This window comes from Solea solea, chromosome 3, assembly GCF_958295425.1.
Source record: "Solea solea chromosome 3, fSolSol10.1, whole genome shotgun sequence".
NCBI lineage: Eukaryota > Metazoa > Chordata > Actinopteri > Pleuronectiformes > Soleidae > Solea > Solea solea.
Window position 1 is genome coordinate 23,273,526 of NC_081136.1, and position 19,400 is coordinate 23,292,925.

Below are 19,400 nucleotides of genomic sequence, written 5' to 3' on the forward strand. Positions count from 1 at the left end.
TTGTCAATTCTAATTTGTACACTACAGTTTTGCTATTCACCCATTCACTCACTCTTTCATACTGCACATCTTTCATTCCCATTCACAACCAGCTGGCACAGCCCTAAGGGGCAACAGGGGGTGGAGTGGCTCAGTGGTTAAGACCGCCTGTGGTTAAGACCCTGTGTGCAAAGACTTAATGGTCGAAGCTCAACTCCACCCCTGGCAGGTTGTACTCAATTCTCTTGTAAGTCGCTTTGGATAAAAGCGTCTGCTAAATTACATGTAATGTAATATAATGTAACATGGGGTTAAGTTTCTTAGAGTCGGGAATCAAACCCACAACCTTCAAGTTCAAAGATGACTCGCTACCCCTGCACATCATGAAAATTGTCAGATGGTCTTGTCAGTGGAGTGCATATACATATATATATACAGTTGAAACCAGAAGTTTATATAATATATAAAAATACACATATGCTTTTTTTCTCACTGTCTGACATGAAATCAGACAATCACTTTTCCTGTTTTAGGTCCGTTAGGATTACCAAAATTATTTATATTTGCTAAATGCCAGAATAATGAGAGAAGGATTTTTTTAGACATTTTTTTATTACTTTCTTCAAAGTCAGAAACAAACAATTTGGGACAGCCCAAATGAAGATGTCATGTCTTTGGAAGCTTCTGATAGGTTTAATTTCCAGATGCCTGAAGGTGCCAGGTTCATCTGTTCAAACAATTATACACAAGTATAAACACCATGGGAATGTCCAGCCATCATACCGCTGAGGAAGGAGACGGGTTCTGTGTCCCGTAGATGAACATGCTTTGGTCCGAAACGTGCACATCAACCCAAGAACAAAAGCAAAATACATTGTGAAGATGCTGACTGAAGCTGGTAAGCGTGTGACATTATCCACAGTGAAACGAGTACTGTGCCGACATGGGCTGAAAGGCCACTCTGCCAGGAAGAAGCCATTACTCCAAAAGAAACATAAAAAAGCCAGATTACAGTTTGCCAATGCACACAAGGACAAAGACCTTAATTTTTGGAGACATGTCCTGTGATCTGACGAAACTAAAATCAAACTGGCCATAATGACCATTGTTACGTTTGGAATAAAAAGGGGGAAGCTTGCAAGCCTTTCAACACCATCCCAACTGTGAAATACGGGGGTGGCAGCATCATGTTGTGGGGTTGTTTTGCTGCAGGAGGTATTGGTACATTTCACAAAATACATGGCATTATGAGGAAAGAACATTATGTGGAAATACTGAAGCAACATCTCAAGACATCAGCCAGGAAGTTGAAGCTTGGGCGCAAATGGGTCTTCCAAATGGACAATGACCCAAAGCATACTGCTTCTGAATCAATCTGGAAATTGCACCCAAGGATGAACCAGACTTGTGCAAGTCCAAAATTCTCTTCCTGATATCTTGGCTGATTTCTTTTGACTTTCCCATGATGTTACACAAAGAAGCAGTGTGTTTCAGGTGTGCCTTAAAATACATCCACAGGTGTGTCTCTAATTAACTCAAATGTTGTCAATAAACCAGAAGCTTCCAAAGACATGACATCTTCATTCCTCAGGGGAAAAGGCCTCCAGTTCACTAATATTTTTGGGTTTGCGTGCTGCAGCCGCCTTTTTTAAATCCCACCTTGAGACTTTCAATGGAGTTCAAGTCAGGCGACTTTAATGGCCACTCTTGTATCTTCCAGGACTTCTTCTGAAACCAAACCTTGGTGGACTATGCTTGGGATTATTGTCCGGTTGGAAGGTGCAATGACGCCCAAGCTTCAGACAGCATGGTATTATCTCCCAGGATTTCCTGATACTTGATTGAATCCATTGTTTCCTCCACACGCTAAAGTTTTCCAGTGCCAGAGGAAGTGAAGAAGCCCCAGAGCATCACTGTGCCACTGCCATGCTTCACTGTAGACAGGGTGTTCTTTTTCTGCCTATGCTTCTCCAGACGTACCGCTGATCCATAGGCCCGAAACTTCCAGTTTTGTTGATTTGATATAGGTCAGTAATTAGCTAACTGGGACAAGGGTCGCTTTTTTGAGAAGGGGTTTAATAACTGCTACTTTAAAAGTTTGGGTCACATATCCAGTTAATAAGGATATTTTAATATAGAGCTGTTGATTCAAGGAATCAAATGTTTAAAAAGTTTAATGGGGATGGGATTAAACTCTAACTGTTCACCTGGTGCTTCTAAAGCTCTTGTGCTAAAAGATTAATCAGTACCACTATGAGGGAGGAGATGATCATTGTTTTCTACTTATTGATGTTATTTTATTCACAAAGGAGTTCATAAAGTTGTTTAAAATGTTTAAGTTAACGATGTCAATACCATAAGTTAAAACTGGAGTTTAGACGTTTAGACGAGTGAATTGGTTTATTCACATGTTGAGCCAAACCAATTGATTGTAACAGCGGATTAAATGCACAACTAAGACTATCACGGTCAACATCAAGATGGATGTTAAAATCCCCTAAAATTATGATTTTATTTGTCTTTCGTACTAACTCAAATAGGAATTAAGAGAACTCTAATAGGAACTCTGAATAAGGTGCAGATGGACGATAAACTTTGACTATAATAATTGTTTCTAGGATGAAAAAGAATATGAATAGGGCTTTCAAAAGATAAACATTCAGATTTGAACTTTAGTTCCTGATTGTGGACTACTGTCCAATCCAAAGCCACTCTGTCATTAATAAGATGAAAGACTCAGAAGGTGTGATACTGTAGCCTTTATAAAATGCCTTATCGTTTGCTCTGTCCCTCTCATTCTCTCCTCAGCCCAGTGAAACATTATGACTTCACTTGCTTTATTTTCTTTGCTTTACTCTGTCAGTGTCCTCACTTTAACTGATAGCTCACTTTCCAGCATCCCCACTGCAGCTCCACCAGCAGCCTCAAAGTGCACTCTTCTAAACAGCTTCCAGCCAGGATTTGTGGTCCAGGGTGACTATGTCATTGGTGGGATTTTCCCCCTTCATTATAATGTGAAAATGCCAGACCTTAATGGCACCTACAGACCATCACCAATAAATTGCAATGGGTGAGTTTCATAGATGATAGTGGGAGGATTATACTTACTTTTTCTTGTAAATCATGTCTAATTTTGCAATCTTAATATAAAATGGAGTAGACTGAATGTGTTTATAATCATTAGAGTTGTTAAAATGATTAGGCTATATTCATCTGTATCGACCACAGATTTGATCCCAGGGCTTTCCGGTGGGCTCAGACTATGAGACTGGCAGTGGAGGAGATAAACCAGAATCCAGTGCTGTTGCCGAATCACACGCTTGGCTACAAAATCTTCGATTCATGTTCATATGCATATCCACTGACAGGACAGAGAGCTGTTTTATCAATGCTGAATGGGGTGCGTGAGGAAAACTCTTCTGTGTGCACAAATGCCTCGTCACTCCTCGCTGTGATTGGGCCTTCTGGATCTGCTCAGTCTATTGTTGTGTCAAGAATCCTGCAGCCATTCAGGATCCCCATGGTAACAGCGACTTTTTTTTTTATGTTAATCATCACAAAAATGTCATTCTTTACTCAGTAACACTGCACTCTGTTTTTACACAGATCAGCTACTTTTCTTCATGTGCATGTTTGTCAGACAGACAGAATTATCCAACCTTCTTCAGAGTAATTCCTAGTGATTACTACCAGGTAAAATGTAAAACATGTGGTCAGTTATTGTTTTCAGTAAAACCTTGACACATTTACTACATCAATATTTCTTTGTTCTGCCAAACTTCCATGCTTCCATGCTTTTACAGAATACAGGCATAACAGAAAAAACAAATCATTATGAAGATATTGCTTTTCATTTGTTCAAGTTGTTGATGTCTGTGATATGAAACTGAGTGAGTTGATTGTCTTTTTCTGTTGAGCCCAGGTGAAAGCCTTTGCACAGCTGCTGGTGCACTTTAACTGGACTTGGGTGGGGCTGCTGCGAGGAGACAATGATTATGGCCGCTTTGCTGCAAAAGGTTTACTGAGAGAATTAGAGGAAACCAACATATGTGTAGCGTACCAAGAAATGATTCCTCTGCCCTACAATCGCCAGGCGGGACTAAGGATAATGAAGGTATGAAAACACTGTGTGCACCGTTTACTTCAACCTTTAAATGCTAAGTGGTCTGTATTTATATACAGCATTTTTAGTGTCGATGACCACTCAAAGCTGCTTTACACTACAGTTTATGTCATTCACCCATTCACATACATTCACACATTTATACATTTTTATACATACATTTTTTTTGTGTCACACATCTTTCGTACCCATTCACACACTGCCGGCACAGTAATGTGAGGTTAAGTGTCTTGTCCAAAGAAACATCAGCATATAGACTCGTGGAGCCGGGAATCAAACCCTCAACCTTTCAGTTGAAAGACGACTCACTTTACCACTGACCAATCGCCCCTTTAATGTGTTCTTACCACAATATAAAATAATAACAATGTCCAGAAAATGAAGAGGGTCATAACACGAGGAAGATGAATAGTGTCACAGGTGAAACTATTGGGGCAGAGCATAAAATGTCAATGGTGTGAAAATACAGTGTGTGAAGTCAAGAGACAATGTTTGTACCAAAATACAACAAGAAATGATGAATCATGTAAACAAAAACATGATTTGACTTTGAGAAAAAAGTATTTTTTTCAAAGTGAACAGCTGAAACATCGGCTTATACTAAGGTCGATACTAGAAATACTAGTTATTTTTCACTGTGTACATCTGAGTTTTTGTTATTGTTACTCTTTTGTCTCCTTGTAAAACCCTGTCATCTACATTATCTGACCCTCTGTAAAGGTGATGCGTAGCTCTACTGCAAAAGTGGTGGTGGTTTTTGCAGGTGAGGGGGAGATGACACCTTTCTTGAGAGACTACATGACTCAGAACATCACTGGAATCCAGTGGGTGGGGAGTGAAGCCCTAATCACGGCATCAGTCTTTTCAGGGAGAGAGTATTACCCTTACTTGGGAGGAACCATTGGGTTTGGCATCAAAAAAGGTCATATCTCCAGACTGGGTGACTTCCTGCAGACAGTAAACCCTAAGAGATATCCTGACAATGTCCTGGTGCATGAGCTGTGGGAGTCTCTGTATGGTTGCAGTCCTTTTCCATCCTCTGTCACCCAGATGCAGCCCTGCTCAGGGCAGGAGACTCTGCTGGAACAGCACTCAGCCTACATGAATACATCCAGCCCTAGAGTTGCCTATAATGTCTATAAGGCTGTATATGCCATTGCTCATTCCCTGCACAACCTCCTTCTCTGTCAGCCGGGGAGGGGGCCTTTCCAGAACAACTTATGTGCTCAGAGCAACAACGTAAACCCTTGGCAGGTACTGTATAATCCACTATTGTTTTACCATTACAAACTGTGTGCCAAAGCCAAGTGGTGGGCCGTGTAATATTGTATTAAATATTAAATATTAAATATTGGTGTTAAATATTCTACTTTGTCAGTATGTGACATCTGACTTCGGCAGCGCCATGGGCGGCAGCTTTCCATACTTGCTCCTCTGCGTCATGCCTCTTTTAATTACTTTTTAACTTTTAACTACTTTTCTTATATTTTTCCAATTTAAATTACTCGTTAAGTTATTTTGACCGTAGAAAGATGTGGCTTAGCACATTCTTTTTAGTTTTTCTTGCACTTGGGATACTTTTTCCATGCCAGAGCCCCGTCATGGCAGAGGCGAACCCGGGCTTCATTGTTTACACCAGGGATCAGCTGATCGGACTCCGTATCAATGGTATGGTCGGCAAGAGACATGAAATCCCTGGGGAACTCAGTAGGAAATACTGGGGCTGCAGAGCCGGGAGGAGACAGTGGCTAAGAAAGAGGAGATACCATCCGTGACTTCCTTCTTCAGTTATGGGAAACATGAGATCACTGGGGAATAAGATGAATGAGTTAACATCACTTTCAAGGAGCGAGAGTGTGTTTCATGAGAGTTCTGTTATGTGCTTCACGGAGACATGGCTACACGACAACATACAGGACTAGATCGTGAGCTTAGCCGGCTTTCAGTTGGTGCGGGGGGGACAAGAGTTGGACAAGTGGTGCATTCCTGGACACATCATGGTGAAAGAGTGTGTGTGCAGCCCAGACATCAAACTGTTACCAGTAAGTCTCTGTCCATATTACCTGCCCAGAGAGTTTTCCTAGGCCGTTATCATTGTTTACATTCCCCCCTCTGCAGTCGTGTCGCAAGCTGCTGACAAGAACTCTGCCCACTTTTAAACCGTTTGTACACTGTAAAACTAGAAAAAATAAAATACTGGATCTGCTGTATGTCAAGGATACATACAGCTCAACAGCACATCCTCCCCTAGGCAGATTGGATCACAACCTGTTCAACCTGAAGCCCCTTTATACACCTGGTGGCAACCTGTCATCACCAGAACTGTACGAAGGTGGTCACAGGAGGCAGAAGAGACCCTTCAGGGCTGTCTTGAGGTGACTGACTTGGATGTCCTCTGTGATGCACATGGGGAGGACTTAGATGGACTTAGAGAATGCATAAATGGATATGATAACTTTTGCACTGACAATATAATCCCCACCAAAACTGTCTCCCCAATGATAAACCCTGGTTGACAAAGGACATTAAGGTAGCACTGAACAGGAAGAAGGCTGCATTCACGAGTGGAGACAAGGAGGAGATGAAGAAAGTGAAGATCGAGCTGAGGGAGAAGATTGCAGAGGGCAAGGAGTGTTACAGGAGGAGGCTGGAACAAGCTTTAACATAACAACTTGAGGGACGTGTGGAGTGGTATGAGAACCATCACTGGCCATGAAAGAAAGATCAGCCAGGGGATGGAAGGAGACCTACAGCGGGCCAACAAGTTAAGTTTGATTATATGGACCCTGCCCACACTGGATTATAGACTACATGACATTTGTGAGGCTACGGAACATCACATTAGACATCATCGGGAGCAGCACAGGAGCACCACAAGGGACTGTCCTTTCTCCTTCCTGTTCACATTCTACACCTCGGACTTCAGCTTCTGCTTACAGTCCTGCCACCTGCAGAAATTCTCTGATGACTGTTATCATGGGCTGCATCAGGAGAGACCAGGAGGACAGGTTTGTGGAGTGGTGTGGACTAAACCACCTCCAACTCAACGTAACAAAGACGAAGGAATTGGTGGTGGACTTTGGGAAACAGAGGTCCTGTCTGAACCCCGTCTACATTAATGGAACTGACGTGGACATTGTGGATGAGTACAAGTACCTGGGCGTCCACATTGACAATAAACTGGACTGGACAAAAACACAGATGCCTTCTTCAAAAAAAGTCAGAGCCGCCTGTATTTCCTCAGGAGACTCCGATCCTTCGACGTCTGCAGAAACATGCTGCTGATGTTCTATCACTCGGTGGTGTCTAGTGTAATATTCTACTCTATAGTGTGCTGGGGCAGCAGGCTGAAGGCAGCTGACAAGAACAGACTCAGTAAACTCATAAGGAAGGCTGGTTCTGTCCTAGGAGCGGAACTCGAGTCTAGGTGAGGTGTCAGAGAGGAGGATGCTGAGGAAACTGCTCAGCATCATGGAAAACACCTCTCACCCCCTGTATGCTACACTAGAGTCCTACAGGAGCACCTTCAGCCATAGACTGAGACTTTTGGACTGAGCTCAATATCAACAACATATTTCAGTATTGCAGTTCATTACTATGTGCAAAAAATCTCAATTTAATTTGCAATATTTTATTTGTTGTATTTCAATATTATTGCCTTTATTATGTCCACTATCATGTGCAATATATCTAGATTACATCATGTCATTTGTGCCACTCTTTTGACACTTTATTTTTACACTTATATTTCACTTTTGATGTTCTTTCATACAATCTTATATTGTTATTTTTGTACTTGTTATTATTGTAATTTTTGCAATTTTGGAACAAGAATTTCCTTCGGGATTAATAAAGTTATATCTTATCTTATTGTAGGTCGACCTCAGACCACGATAAATATCTCAATCAATATCTCAATCAATTTACCAAAGTCATGTAGCATGCTGTACATATGATAAACATGTTTTCTATGTTCTAAAAAATCTAAATTAAAATATATATATAAATATTAATGGAATATGTTTATGAATATTTTCAAATTGTTTATTGTACACACATGATATTTTAATTTCCATGTGATGTGTTAACTTTAATGTTATGTTACATTTCTACGACTGTACAAATTTAGGATTTTTAGGGGCCTTAAAACCTCAAAACGATGAATGAAAAGCTCTGCCAGACAGAATTCTACTGAAAACCTTGTTTGAGTCAATTCAGTGTTTCATTTTGTGCATTTCGTTATTTTTAAGGTGCAACACTACCTCCAGGAAGTGAACTTTCAGATAGCTGGTGAGGAGGTGGACTTTGATGCCAAGGGCGACTCTGTACCCTATTATGATATTATCAACTGGCACAGAGGCCCAGAAGGAAACATTGAATTTGTCAATGTGGGTTTGTTTGATGGAACCAAGGCTGTTGGGGAGGAGCTGTTGATCCAGGAGGACGGGATAATGTGGGCAGGACATCAGAGTGAGGCAAGCTGCTCACACCGTGTTTTTACCTTCATCAGATGCCAACTGTTGAAGTTCTGTAGGTTGAGATGGAGGTAAGTCAGGTGGACAGAACCGACTGGATCTGATACAGGGTCATTTGTTTTCATACACAACAGAGATTCAAAGCCCAGCTGGACTCTGATGTGTTTGGTGACCTTCTATCCAGTGTTGTTTATCTCATGGATCTTTCTTTATGGAATGTAAGAGTGAATGGTTGTTTGTCTCTGTGTGCTGGACTGTGTCCTGGGTCTGACTCCGCCTTTTGTCCCATGTCAGCTGGGATTGGCTCCAGCTCCCCACAACCTTCATGTGCAGGATAAAGCAGTAGGCAATGAATGAATCTTTCTTCATGACATTAAAGGCTTCTGAAAGAGCTCTCATAGATCTACAGCTAAATATATTTAACAGAACCACAGGCTATGGACTAGCTTATGGGATGGAACCCAGTCCTCAGTGTCCAACAAGTTGTTTGATCACTACCTGCTTATCTGTAGACTAGACTGTAATCTTCAGAACAAATATATCTAACCAACATAAAACTCAAAACTGTTAAACACAGTTGAGAAACTAGAAGTAACAAATACTTTATTGACAAGTGGTTTTGAGGAATTTTCCATCTGTTAATAGATTAACCAATAACATTTACTAATATCAACACATGGTCTTTCCACTCCAGGTGCCAGTATCTGTGTGCAGTGCCAGTTGTCTTCCAGGCTTCCGGAAGGCTGTCCGTCGTGGGGAGCCTATCTGCTGCTTTGACTGTGTACCATGTGACAGTGGCAAAATTAGCAATCAGACAAGTGAGTTTCAGCTGAACAATAAAAAGTCAAAGCAAATCCATTCTTACAATTGTAGTACAGAAGTAATGCAATACTGAAAATTGTTCATACTTTCTTCCCTTTAGACTCAGTAGATTGTACAATTTGTCCTGAGGACTTCTGGTCAAACAAAGACAGAACAGCCTGCATCTCCAAGAAAGTGGAGTACTTGACCTTCGATTCATTGGGAATAGCCCTGACAGTGATGTCTGTGGTGGGCGCCTGCTTCACTCTGGCTGTCTGTGGAGTCTTCTTCTGTCACAGACACACAGCCATCGTCCGTGTCAATAACTCTGAGCTCAGTTTCTTCATACTGTTTGCACTGACTCTGTGTTTCCTGTGTTCTCTGCTTTTCATTGGAAAGCCAACATATTGGTCTTGCATGCTGCGCCACACTGCCTTTAGCATCACATTTTCACTGTGTATTTCCTGCATCCTGGGGAAGACCCTGGTGGTACTGGCTGCATTCACTGCCACCAGGCCAGGGCACAACATCATGAAGTGGCTGGGGCCTAAGCAGCAGAGGACCATCATCTCCAGCTGCACTCTGGTTCAGGTGGTTATCTGTGCTGCCTGGCTCATTGATGTTCCCCCGTTTCCATCCAGAAATACACAATATGAACATTCAAAGATCATACTGGAGTGTAGTGTGGGCTCTAGCCTGGCATTCTGGTGCGTTCTTGGATATATTGGTCTGCAGGCCTGTCTGTGCTTTGTATTAGCTTTTCTGGCCCGAAGGTTGCCGGGGAACTTCAACGAGGCCAAGTTCATCACATTCAGCATGCTGATCTTCTGTGCTGTGTGGCTAGCATTCATCCCTGCTTATATCAGCTCCCCTGGAAATTATGCAGATGCAGTTGAGTCATTTGCCATCTTGGCCTCCAGCTTTGGCTTATTGTTCTGCCTGTTTGCTCCAAAGAGTTACATTATTGTACTGAAGCCTGAAAAGAATACAAAACAGCACCTGATGGGGAAAGAACAGAAATGATGAAACACAAATTAACCCAAAGTTATTGCAAGTCAGTAGCAAATGGACTTGTAGATTTCTTTCAGTGATTTATGGATAACTAACCATTAAAAAACAACAACAAAAACCAAACATATTTAATCAATGTTGTTTTGATATTGATATTTCTTTACAGGATATGAATCTGTAGTGACAAGTGTGCGGAATTGATCCAAATCACAAGGTACATTATCTCAAGACACTTTACATAGTAAGACAGACTACTCACAATATTACAGTTATATTATAGTTATAATTATATTATGCTATATGAGAATGCCACATTGCATACATAATGCACAATGAATACAATTCAAGTATTTTCAAGAAATAATTGTAGAAAAATCCTGACATTTTGAAGCTAGTTGTTTTATATCAATAATAACAATAAATACACTAAAGAAGCATGTACAAGATTAAAAAAAGGGTAGTAAATTTGATGGACTTCAAGAAGATTTAGAAAACATGGAACCTTCACAGGATACTTGCAGAAAGGCAGTTATTACAATATGTGTAACAGAACAACATAGAAATATTGCTTCTTGGTCATTTCCATGGTAGATCATAAACTTTGGAATACAGAAAAATAAACAATGCAGTGATATTTCCATCGTTGGCAAAGTCTCCATCATAGCTTTTGAATATATATGACTCCCGCTGATGGCTTATTGAATTCTCTCTGGTGATTTCAGTGCACCTGCAAAGAATGTGGGTCACATGCCCCAACTTGCCACACAACCAGTGTGTGCTTGAGACAACATGTGATTTGCCAATGTAATCTTTTATGAGGTATTCTTAGCCATATTTCTAACATGCAGTCAAACGACAAGATCAACAGCCCAGTTATTTTAGGTGTTCTATCTCAAGCACACCAGATGCAACTGTGGCAAAGTGGTGGTAGGTGATAGGAAACCGACAACGCCACCTCAGGGAATTACACCCCTAGGAAATAACTAAATAATATAAGTAATTTATGGCTGGGCACTGCCCAGTCATTACGCGCTGATTGCTGATTGAATTCTCTCTGGTGATTTCAGGGCACTGGCAAAGAATATGGATCACATACCCCAACTTGCCATAAAACCAATGTGTGCTTGAGACAACATGTGCTTTGCAAATGTGAGCTTTTATGAGTTATTCTATTCAGGGGGTTGAATAAATATGAGACTGCATAAGTCATTGAAAGTAGAATATAATTGTGAATTTGGATAAAATCGGGCACCTGAATTTTTTTTGCAAATTAACCTAAAATGCAACTCTATATGCAATTGATTGATTGATTGATTGATATATTTATAATGTTGATGTGGCAAGTTGGGGATCGTAACCCGCATTCTTTGCAGGTGCACTGAAATCATCAGACAGAATTTAATCAGCCATTACTGCGTTTATGGACAGGTGACTACACATCTGATGCGTGCAGTACCCTCCTTCCTGAATCAGCATCATGCTGTGATCGCTGTTTGTCATGGCTGTGGCTGTGGCTGTTTTGGCGTGGTTGTGACCATTAGATATGTGCCGTGCCGTGGCCCTGTCTAAATCTCAGCCTCCTCTTGATCTCAAATTTTGCCGCTACTACTACTTGAAAAGTCATGGAAAACTATTGTTAAAAAAGTATACGAACCCTGTGAAAGCCTAAGGTGGTTGAGGCTGCTTTTGGGTAGTGGGGTCTCTATCTTGTGTGCTGTGTTGTCCTGAGCACCCATTGATCTTCATTCTGGCATGTGTGTGTGTGAGTGCGACTGTGTGCAGGTGTGAATCAGGGTGACTCACTTTTGATTACCGGTGGCTCACCACCAGTAAGCCTCAGCCCTAAATTACCCTTCCCCTATTTTAGCTATCATATGGTGTTTTAATGGAATAAAGATTTTTTGTTGGATGGAACCACTTTAGTTCCTGATTGTGGACTACTGTCCAATCCAAAGCCACACTGTCATTAATAAGATGCAAGACTCAGAAGGTGTGATACTGTATACTTTATAAAGTGACTTATCGTTTCCTCTGTCCCTCTCATTCTCTACTCAGTGAAACATTATGACTTCACTTGCTTTATTTTCTTTGCTTTACTCTCTCACTGTCCTCACTTTAACTGATAGCTCACTTTCCAGCATCACCACTGCAGCTCCACCAGCAGCCTCAAAGTGCACTCTTCTAAACAGCTTCCAGCCAGGATTTTTTGTCCAGGGTGACTATGTCATTGGTGGGATTTTCCCCCTTCATTTTAATCTGAAAAAACCGGACCTTAACAGCACCTACAGACCACCACCAATAAATTGCAATGGGTGAGTTTCAAAGATGATAGTGGGAGGATTATACTTTTTCCTGCAAGTGATTAATTATATTAATTTTGCACTCTTAATATAAAACGGAGTAGACAGAATGTGTTTATAATCATTAGAGTTTGTATATGAACAGACTACATTCTGTATCAGAATATCTGTATCTGTATCTGTATCAGCCACAGACTTTATCCCAGGGCTTTCCGGTGGGCTCAGACTATGAGACTGGCAGTGGAGGAGATAAACCAGAATCCAGTGCTGTTGCCAAATCACACACTGGGCTACACAATCTTTGATTCATGTGGATATCCACTGACAGGACAGAGAGCTGTTTTATCGATGCTGAATTGGGTGAGTGAGGAAAACTCTTCTATGTGCACAAATGCCTCGTCACTCCTCGCTGTGATTGGGGCTTCTGGATCTGCTCAGTCTATTGTTTTGTCAAGAATCCTGCAGCCATTCAGGATCCCCATGGTAACAATAACTTTTATTTATGTCAATCATCACAAAAAATGTATTCTTTTCTCAGTAACACTGCACTATGTTTTTACACAGATCAGCTACTCTTCTTCATGTGCATGTTTGTCAGACAGACAAAAATATCCAACCTTCTTCAGAGTAATTCCTAGTGATGACCACCAGGTAAAATGTAAAGCATGTGGTCAATTATTGTTTTCAGTCAAAGCTCGACACATTTACTACTCTGTCATCAGAAATAATGATTACAACTACTTTTAAAGCTTTAAACTGTAAACTTGAATATATGAATAAACACTGGAACACTGAGAAATGGATTTAAATGTATAAGTTTTCCTCTTTCTTATATTCTATCTTCTTTACAGGTTTGGTCATTATTATAATATTATATGGTCAGATGACAATCGTCAGTATATTAAAATTTTTGTGTATTGTTATAATCTTTATTATTGATATTTGTCTTTTTCATTGTTAGTCTTCCTGCTTGTTTTAGAGTCATAGAAACCACTGCACTGTTTACATTTTATTTAGATGGAACATTGCTTATACGTATTGTCCCTAACAAATTATACATCGATATATGTTCTACCACACTTTCATGCTTTATCGTTAACATAATACAGCCATGTTATAACAGGACACACAATCAAATACTTTATGACGATATTGCTTTGCATTTGTTCAAGTTTTTCATGTCTGTGATATGAAACTGGGTGAGATGATTGTTTTTTTTCTGTTGAACCCAGGTGAAAGCCATTGCACGGCTGCTGGTGCACTTTAACTGGACTTGGGTGGGGCTGCTGCGAGGAGACCATGATTATGGCCGCTTTGCAGCAAAAGGTTTACTGAGAGAATTACAGGAAACCAAAGTATGTGTAGCGTACCAAGAAATGATTCCTCTGGTCTACACTCGCCAGGGAGGACTAAGGATAATGAAGGTATGAAAACACTGAGGGCACTATTGACTAACTGCTTTAAACTACAGTTTGTGTCATTCACCCATTCACATGCATACATTGCATCTATGTGGAGCACATTTTTTTCTTTCATACCCATTCACACACTGCCGGCACAATATTGTGAGGTTAAGTGTCTTGCCCAAAGAAACATCAGCATGTGAAGTCAAGACACAATGTTAGTGCCAAAATACAACAGGAAATTATGAATCATGTAAACAAAAACATGACTTCACTTCTTTTCTTCAAAAGAAACACCTGAAATATCTACTATCGACTAAGGTCGATAGTAGAAATACTAGTTATTTTTCACTGCGTACATCTGAGTTTTTTTTATTGTCAGTCAGTTTTGATTTTGTCTCTGTGTAAAACTCCGTCATCTACATTATCTGACCCTCTGTAAAGGTGATGCGTAGCTCTACTGCAAAATTGGTGGTGGTATTTGCAGGTGAGGGGGAGATGACACCTTTCTTGAGAGACTACATGACTCAGAACATCACTGGAATCCAGTGGGTGGGGAGTGAAGCCTTGGTCACAGCATCAGTCTTTTCAGGGAGAGAGTATTACCCTTACTTGGGAGGAACCATTGGGTTTGGCATCAAAAAAGGTCATATCTCCAGACTGGGTGACTTCCTGCAGACAGTAAACCCTAAGAGATATCCTGACAATGGCCTGGTGCATGAGCTGTGGGAGTCTCTGTATGGTTGCAGTCCTTTTTCATCCTCTGTCCCCCAGATGCCACCCTGCTCAGGGCAGGAGTCTCTGCTGGAACAGCACTCAGCCTACATGAATACATCCAGCCCTAGAGTCGCCTATAATGTATATAAGGCTGTATATGCCATTGCTCATTCCCTGCACAACCTCCTTCTCTGTCAACCAGGAAGGGGACCTTTCCAGAACAACTCATGTGCTCAGAGCAAAAACATACACCCTTGGCAGGTACTGAATAATCCGCTATGTCTTTACCATTATAAACTGTGGGTCAAAGCCCAATGGTTGGCCTTGTATTTAGTAGGTGGACCTCAGACCACAATCACTATCTCCCATTTACCAAAGTCATGTAGCACATAGTACATATGGCAAACATACTTTATGTGTTGCATCTCTATTCTAAATTTTAATCTGTAAAAAAATTGTTCCATTGTAGACACAGCAGGATATTTTAATTTCCATGTGATGTGTTCACTGTAACGTTATGTTACATTTCTACGACTGTACAACTTTTGGGCTGTGATTTTAAGGGGCCTTAAACGTCAACACTCTGAAGACTGGGAAGCTCTGCAAGACAGCATTTTACTGAAACACTTGTTTAGGGCAATTCAATGTTTCATTTTGTGCATTTCTTAATTTTCAAGCTGCAACACTACCTCCAGGAAGTGAACTTTCAGATTGCTGGTGAGGAGGTGGACTTTGATGCCAAGGGCGACTCTGTACCCTATTATGATATTATCAACTGGCAGAGAGGCCCAGAAGGAAACATTGAATTTGTCAATGTGGGTTTGTTTGATGGAACGAAGGCTGATGGAGAGGAGCTGTTGATCCAGGAGGACGGGATAAAGTGGGCAGGACATCAGAGTGAGGCAAGCTGCTCACACTGTGTTTTTACCTTCATCAGATGCCAACTGTTGAAGTTCTGTAGATTGAGATGGAGGTAAGTCAGGTGGACAGAGCAGACTGGATCTGATACAGGGACAATTGTTTTCATACACAACAAAGATTCAAAGCACAGCTGGACTATGATGTGTTTGGTGACCGACTGTACACTGTTGTTTTCCTCATTGATCTTTCCTCATGGAATGCAAGAGTGAATGGTTGTTTGTCTCTGTGTGCTGGACTGGTGACCCATCCTGGGTCTGACTCCACCTTTTGTCCAATGTCAGCTGGGATTGGCTCCAGCTCCCCATGACCCTCATGTGCAGGATAAAGCGGTAGACAATGAATGAATCTTTCTTCATGACATTAAAGGCTTCTGAAAGAGTTCTCATAGATCTACAGATAAATATATTAAACAGAACCACAGATTATGGAAAAGCTTATGGGCAGGAACCCAGTCCTCAGTGTACACCTTATAACCATGTGACCATCAAAAACTTGTTTGATGACTCCCGGCATACCTGTAGTCTAGACAGATCTTCAGTCCAAATTTATCTAACCAACATAAAACTCAAAACACTGTTAAATACACTTGAGAAACTAGAAGTAACAAATACTTTACTGACAAGTGATTTTGAGGAATTTCCATTTGTCAATAGATTAACCAATAACATTTAACAATATCAGGTTAAATGTTCTCTCCACTCCAGGTGCCAGTATCTGTTTGTAGTGCCAGTTGTCTTCCAGGCTTCCGGAAGGCTGTCCGTCGTGGGGAGCCTATCTGCTGCTTTGACTGTGTACCATGTGACAGTGGCAAAATTAGCAATCAGACAAGTGAGTTTGAGCTGAACAATAAAATTCTTACAATTGTAGTACAGAAGTAATGCAATACTGAAAATTGTTCATACTTTCTTCCCTTTAGACTTAGTAGATTGTACAATTTGTCCTGAGGACTTCTGGTCAAACAACGACAGAACAGCCTGCATCTCCAAGAAAGTGGAGTACTTGACCTTCGATTCATTGGGAATAGCCCTGACAGTGATGTCTGTGGTGGGCGCCTGCTTCACTCTGGCTGTCTGTGGAGTCTTCTTCTGTCACAGACACACAGCGATCGTCCGCGTGAATAACTCTGAGCTCAGTTTCTTCATACTGTTTGCACTGACTCTGTGTTTCCTGTGTTCTCTGCTTTTCATTGGAAAGCCAACATATTGGTCCTGCATGCTGCGCCACACTGCCTTTAGCATCACATTTTCACTGTGTATTTCCTGCATCCTGGGGAAGACCCTGGTGGTACTGGCTGCATTCACTGCCACCAGGCCAGGGCACAACATCATGAAGTGGCTGGGGCCTAAGCAGCAGAGGACCATTATCTCCAGCTGCACTCTGGTTCAGGTGGTTATCTGTGCTGCCTGGCTCATTGATGTTCCCCCATTTCCATCCAGAAATACACAATATGAACATTCAAAGATCATACTGGAGTGTAGTGTGGGCTCTAGCCTGGCATTCTGGTGCGTTCTTGGATATATTGGTCTACAGGCCTGTCTGTGCTTTGTATTGGCTTTTCTGGCCCGAAAGTTGCCGGGGAACTTCAACGAGGCCAAGTTCATCACATTCAGCATGCTGATCTTCTGCGCTGTGTGGCTAGCATTCGTCCCTGCTTATATCAGCTCCCCTGGAAATTATGCAGATGCAGTTGAGTCATTTGCCATCTTGGCCTCCAGCTTTAGCTTATTGTTCTGTCTGTTTGCTCCAAAGAGTTACATTATTTTACTGAAGCCTGAAAAGAATACAAAACAGCATCTTATGGGGAAAGAAAATAAATGATGAAACACAAATTAACCCAACACTATTGAGTTAGTAGTAGTTGCTTTAAAGAGTTACATTATTTTACTGAAGCCTGAAAAGAATACAGCATCGATGGGAAAAGAAAAAAAAATATCAAACACAAATGAACTCAAAGCTATTGAAGCAGTAGCAAATGGACTTGTAGATTTCTTTCTGTGACTTATGGAGAACCAACCATTAAAACACTTTTAATCAATGTTTGATATTGGTATTTCTTTACAGATATGACTCTGTAGTGTTCTAAATTGATCAAAATCACAAGGTACATTATCTCAAGACACTTTATCTAGTAAGACAGAATCGTCACAATATTATCGAAAAGTCTTTTTCAGTAATAACAATAAATACACTAAAGAAGCATGTACAAGATCAAAAAAGAGTGTAGTCAATTCTAGCTTATTTACACTACAGTTTTGCTATTCAACCATTCACTCACTCTTTCATTCTGCACAACTTTCATACCCATTCACAACCTGCTGGCACAGCCCTCAGTTTCTTGCCCATGTAGACTAGAAGAGTCGGAAATCAAACCCACAACCTTCCAGTTCAAAGATGACTCGCTCTACCCCTGCACATCATGAAAATTGTCAGATGGTTGTTGGGGATCAGCTCATTTAAGATGGAGTCGCATGCATCTTGGATGGATACCACATGGCCCTTTGCTCAAAGACAAAGAGGGTCATAAAACTCAGTCTCTAAAGATCCCTTATCTTCCATCAGGGGGAAACCCACCTCAGTGGTCACTTTGTGACATGTGACCCCATGTAACAAACAGAACAAAAGCCAGGCTTCCCCTCTTTTCTCTTCTCTTCTGCATCTCACCGGAGGACACAGACTCCTCTGCTCTCCCCTGCCCTTCTGGGTGCAGGAAGGACACAGACCTCTACTCTTCAACTGAAGATCCTTCAGCACAGAGCTAAACAAGCTTCCAGCAGCAAGAGAACCCTCTCTGCTGATCTTCGAGCAGGCCCGCTCATTGCAGCCTGCTATCCTCCCATCAGAGGCAGCGACACCAGAGCCTGCCTAAGGGTCAAGCAAGGATCCAGAGCCAGGCCAACTCCAACTAGCTAACTTTGTAAGGAGGAACCTGAGCAACAGACACCAGAAACACAGTCAACCATCTACCGTTCCTGGCCAACAGACAACACATCAAACGGACACGTTTGCATCTTTTAAGGACTTGGTAACGTAACTGGGCCTAGCATAGCGTCACACTACTTGGCTAAACATAGATGAAATGTTGTATTGAGCTTACTTGCTCAGACAAAGTGTTGTTGTAATGTCTAGATTTAGGTTAATATGATGTTAGTGAGGTCCATGCTTCTTAGCTCTAAATGTGCATGCATCAAAAAAGCAGCCATGTGGTCAAGAAGCCATCTTGATTCCGCCATCTTGTTGTAGTTTATTTGTCAACCGCCATCTTGATTTGTAGTCCACCTCTATCTGACTTGACCATTTGACCTGTACACACACAGACTCTCTCTCTCTCTCTCTCTCTCTCTCTCTCTCTCTCTTTCACACACACACACACACACACACACATAGTTACATTTAGTAGATATTCTTGTTTCAATCTTTGATGTCTTTTCAATAAATGTTTTCTAAAATATACAGTCTGGTCTGATTAATATTGCACAAGTGTGTATATTTCCAACCTCTTCCCTGTAGAACTCCAATCCTTCAATTCACCTAACTATTGATGTAGTATTGTGATTTATCAATTATTAATTAATTATAAATCCTAATCCAAATTGGTAATCAGCTTAATTCACAATACTGTTTTTGGAGGTTATGAATTAATGGTTCATTCAGAACCGATTGTTCTCCTCTG

At 41.2% G+C, this 19,400-nt stretch overlaps 2 protein-coding genes across 2 annotated transcripts; both read left to right on the top strand.

Moving 5' to 3' along the window:
- Positions 1-2,984: 2,984 nt before the first annotated feature.
- LOC131456156 (extracellular calcium-sensing receptor-like) lies at positions 2,985-10,401 on the top strand. Its single transcript, XM_058624218.1, has 8 exons — positions 2,985-3,049; positions 3,208-3,502; positions 3,586-3,672; positions 3,902-4,093; positions 4,823-5,356; positions 8,353-8,577; positions 9,272-9,395; positions 9,500-10,401. The coding sequence occupies exons 1-8, from the start codon at positions 3,000-3,002 to the stop codon at positions 10,399-10,401; spliced, it is 2,409 nt and encodes an 802-aa protein (XP_058480201.1). The 5' UTR covers positions 2,985-2,999.
- A 1,962-nt stretch (positions 10,402-12,363) lies between these two features.
- Positions 12,364-17,548, top strand: LOC131456016 (extracellular calcium-sensing receptor-like). The gene is made up of 8 exons (XM_058623967.1): positions 12,364-12,379; positions 12,542-12,701; positions 12,884-13,172; positions 13,254-13,340; positions 13,922-14,113; positions 14,537-15,070; positions 15,487-15,684; positions 16,649-17,548. Exons 1-8 carry the CDS (start codon positions 12,364-12,366, stop codon positions 17,546-17,548), a joined length of 2,376 nt encoding a protein of 791 aa, XP_058479950.1.
- Positions 17,549-19,400: the final 1,852 nt, after the last annotated feature.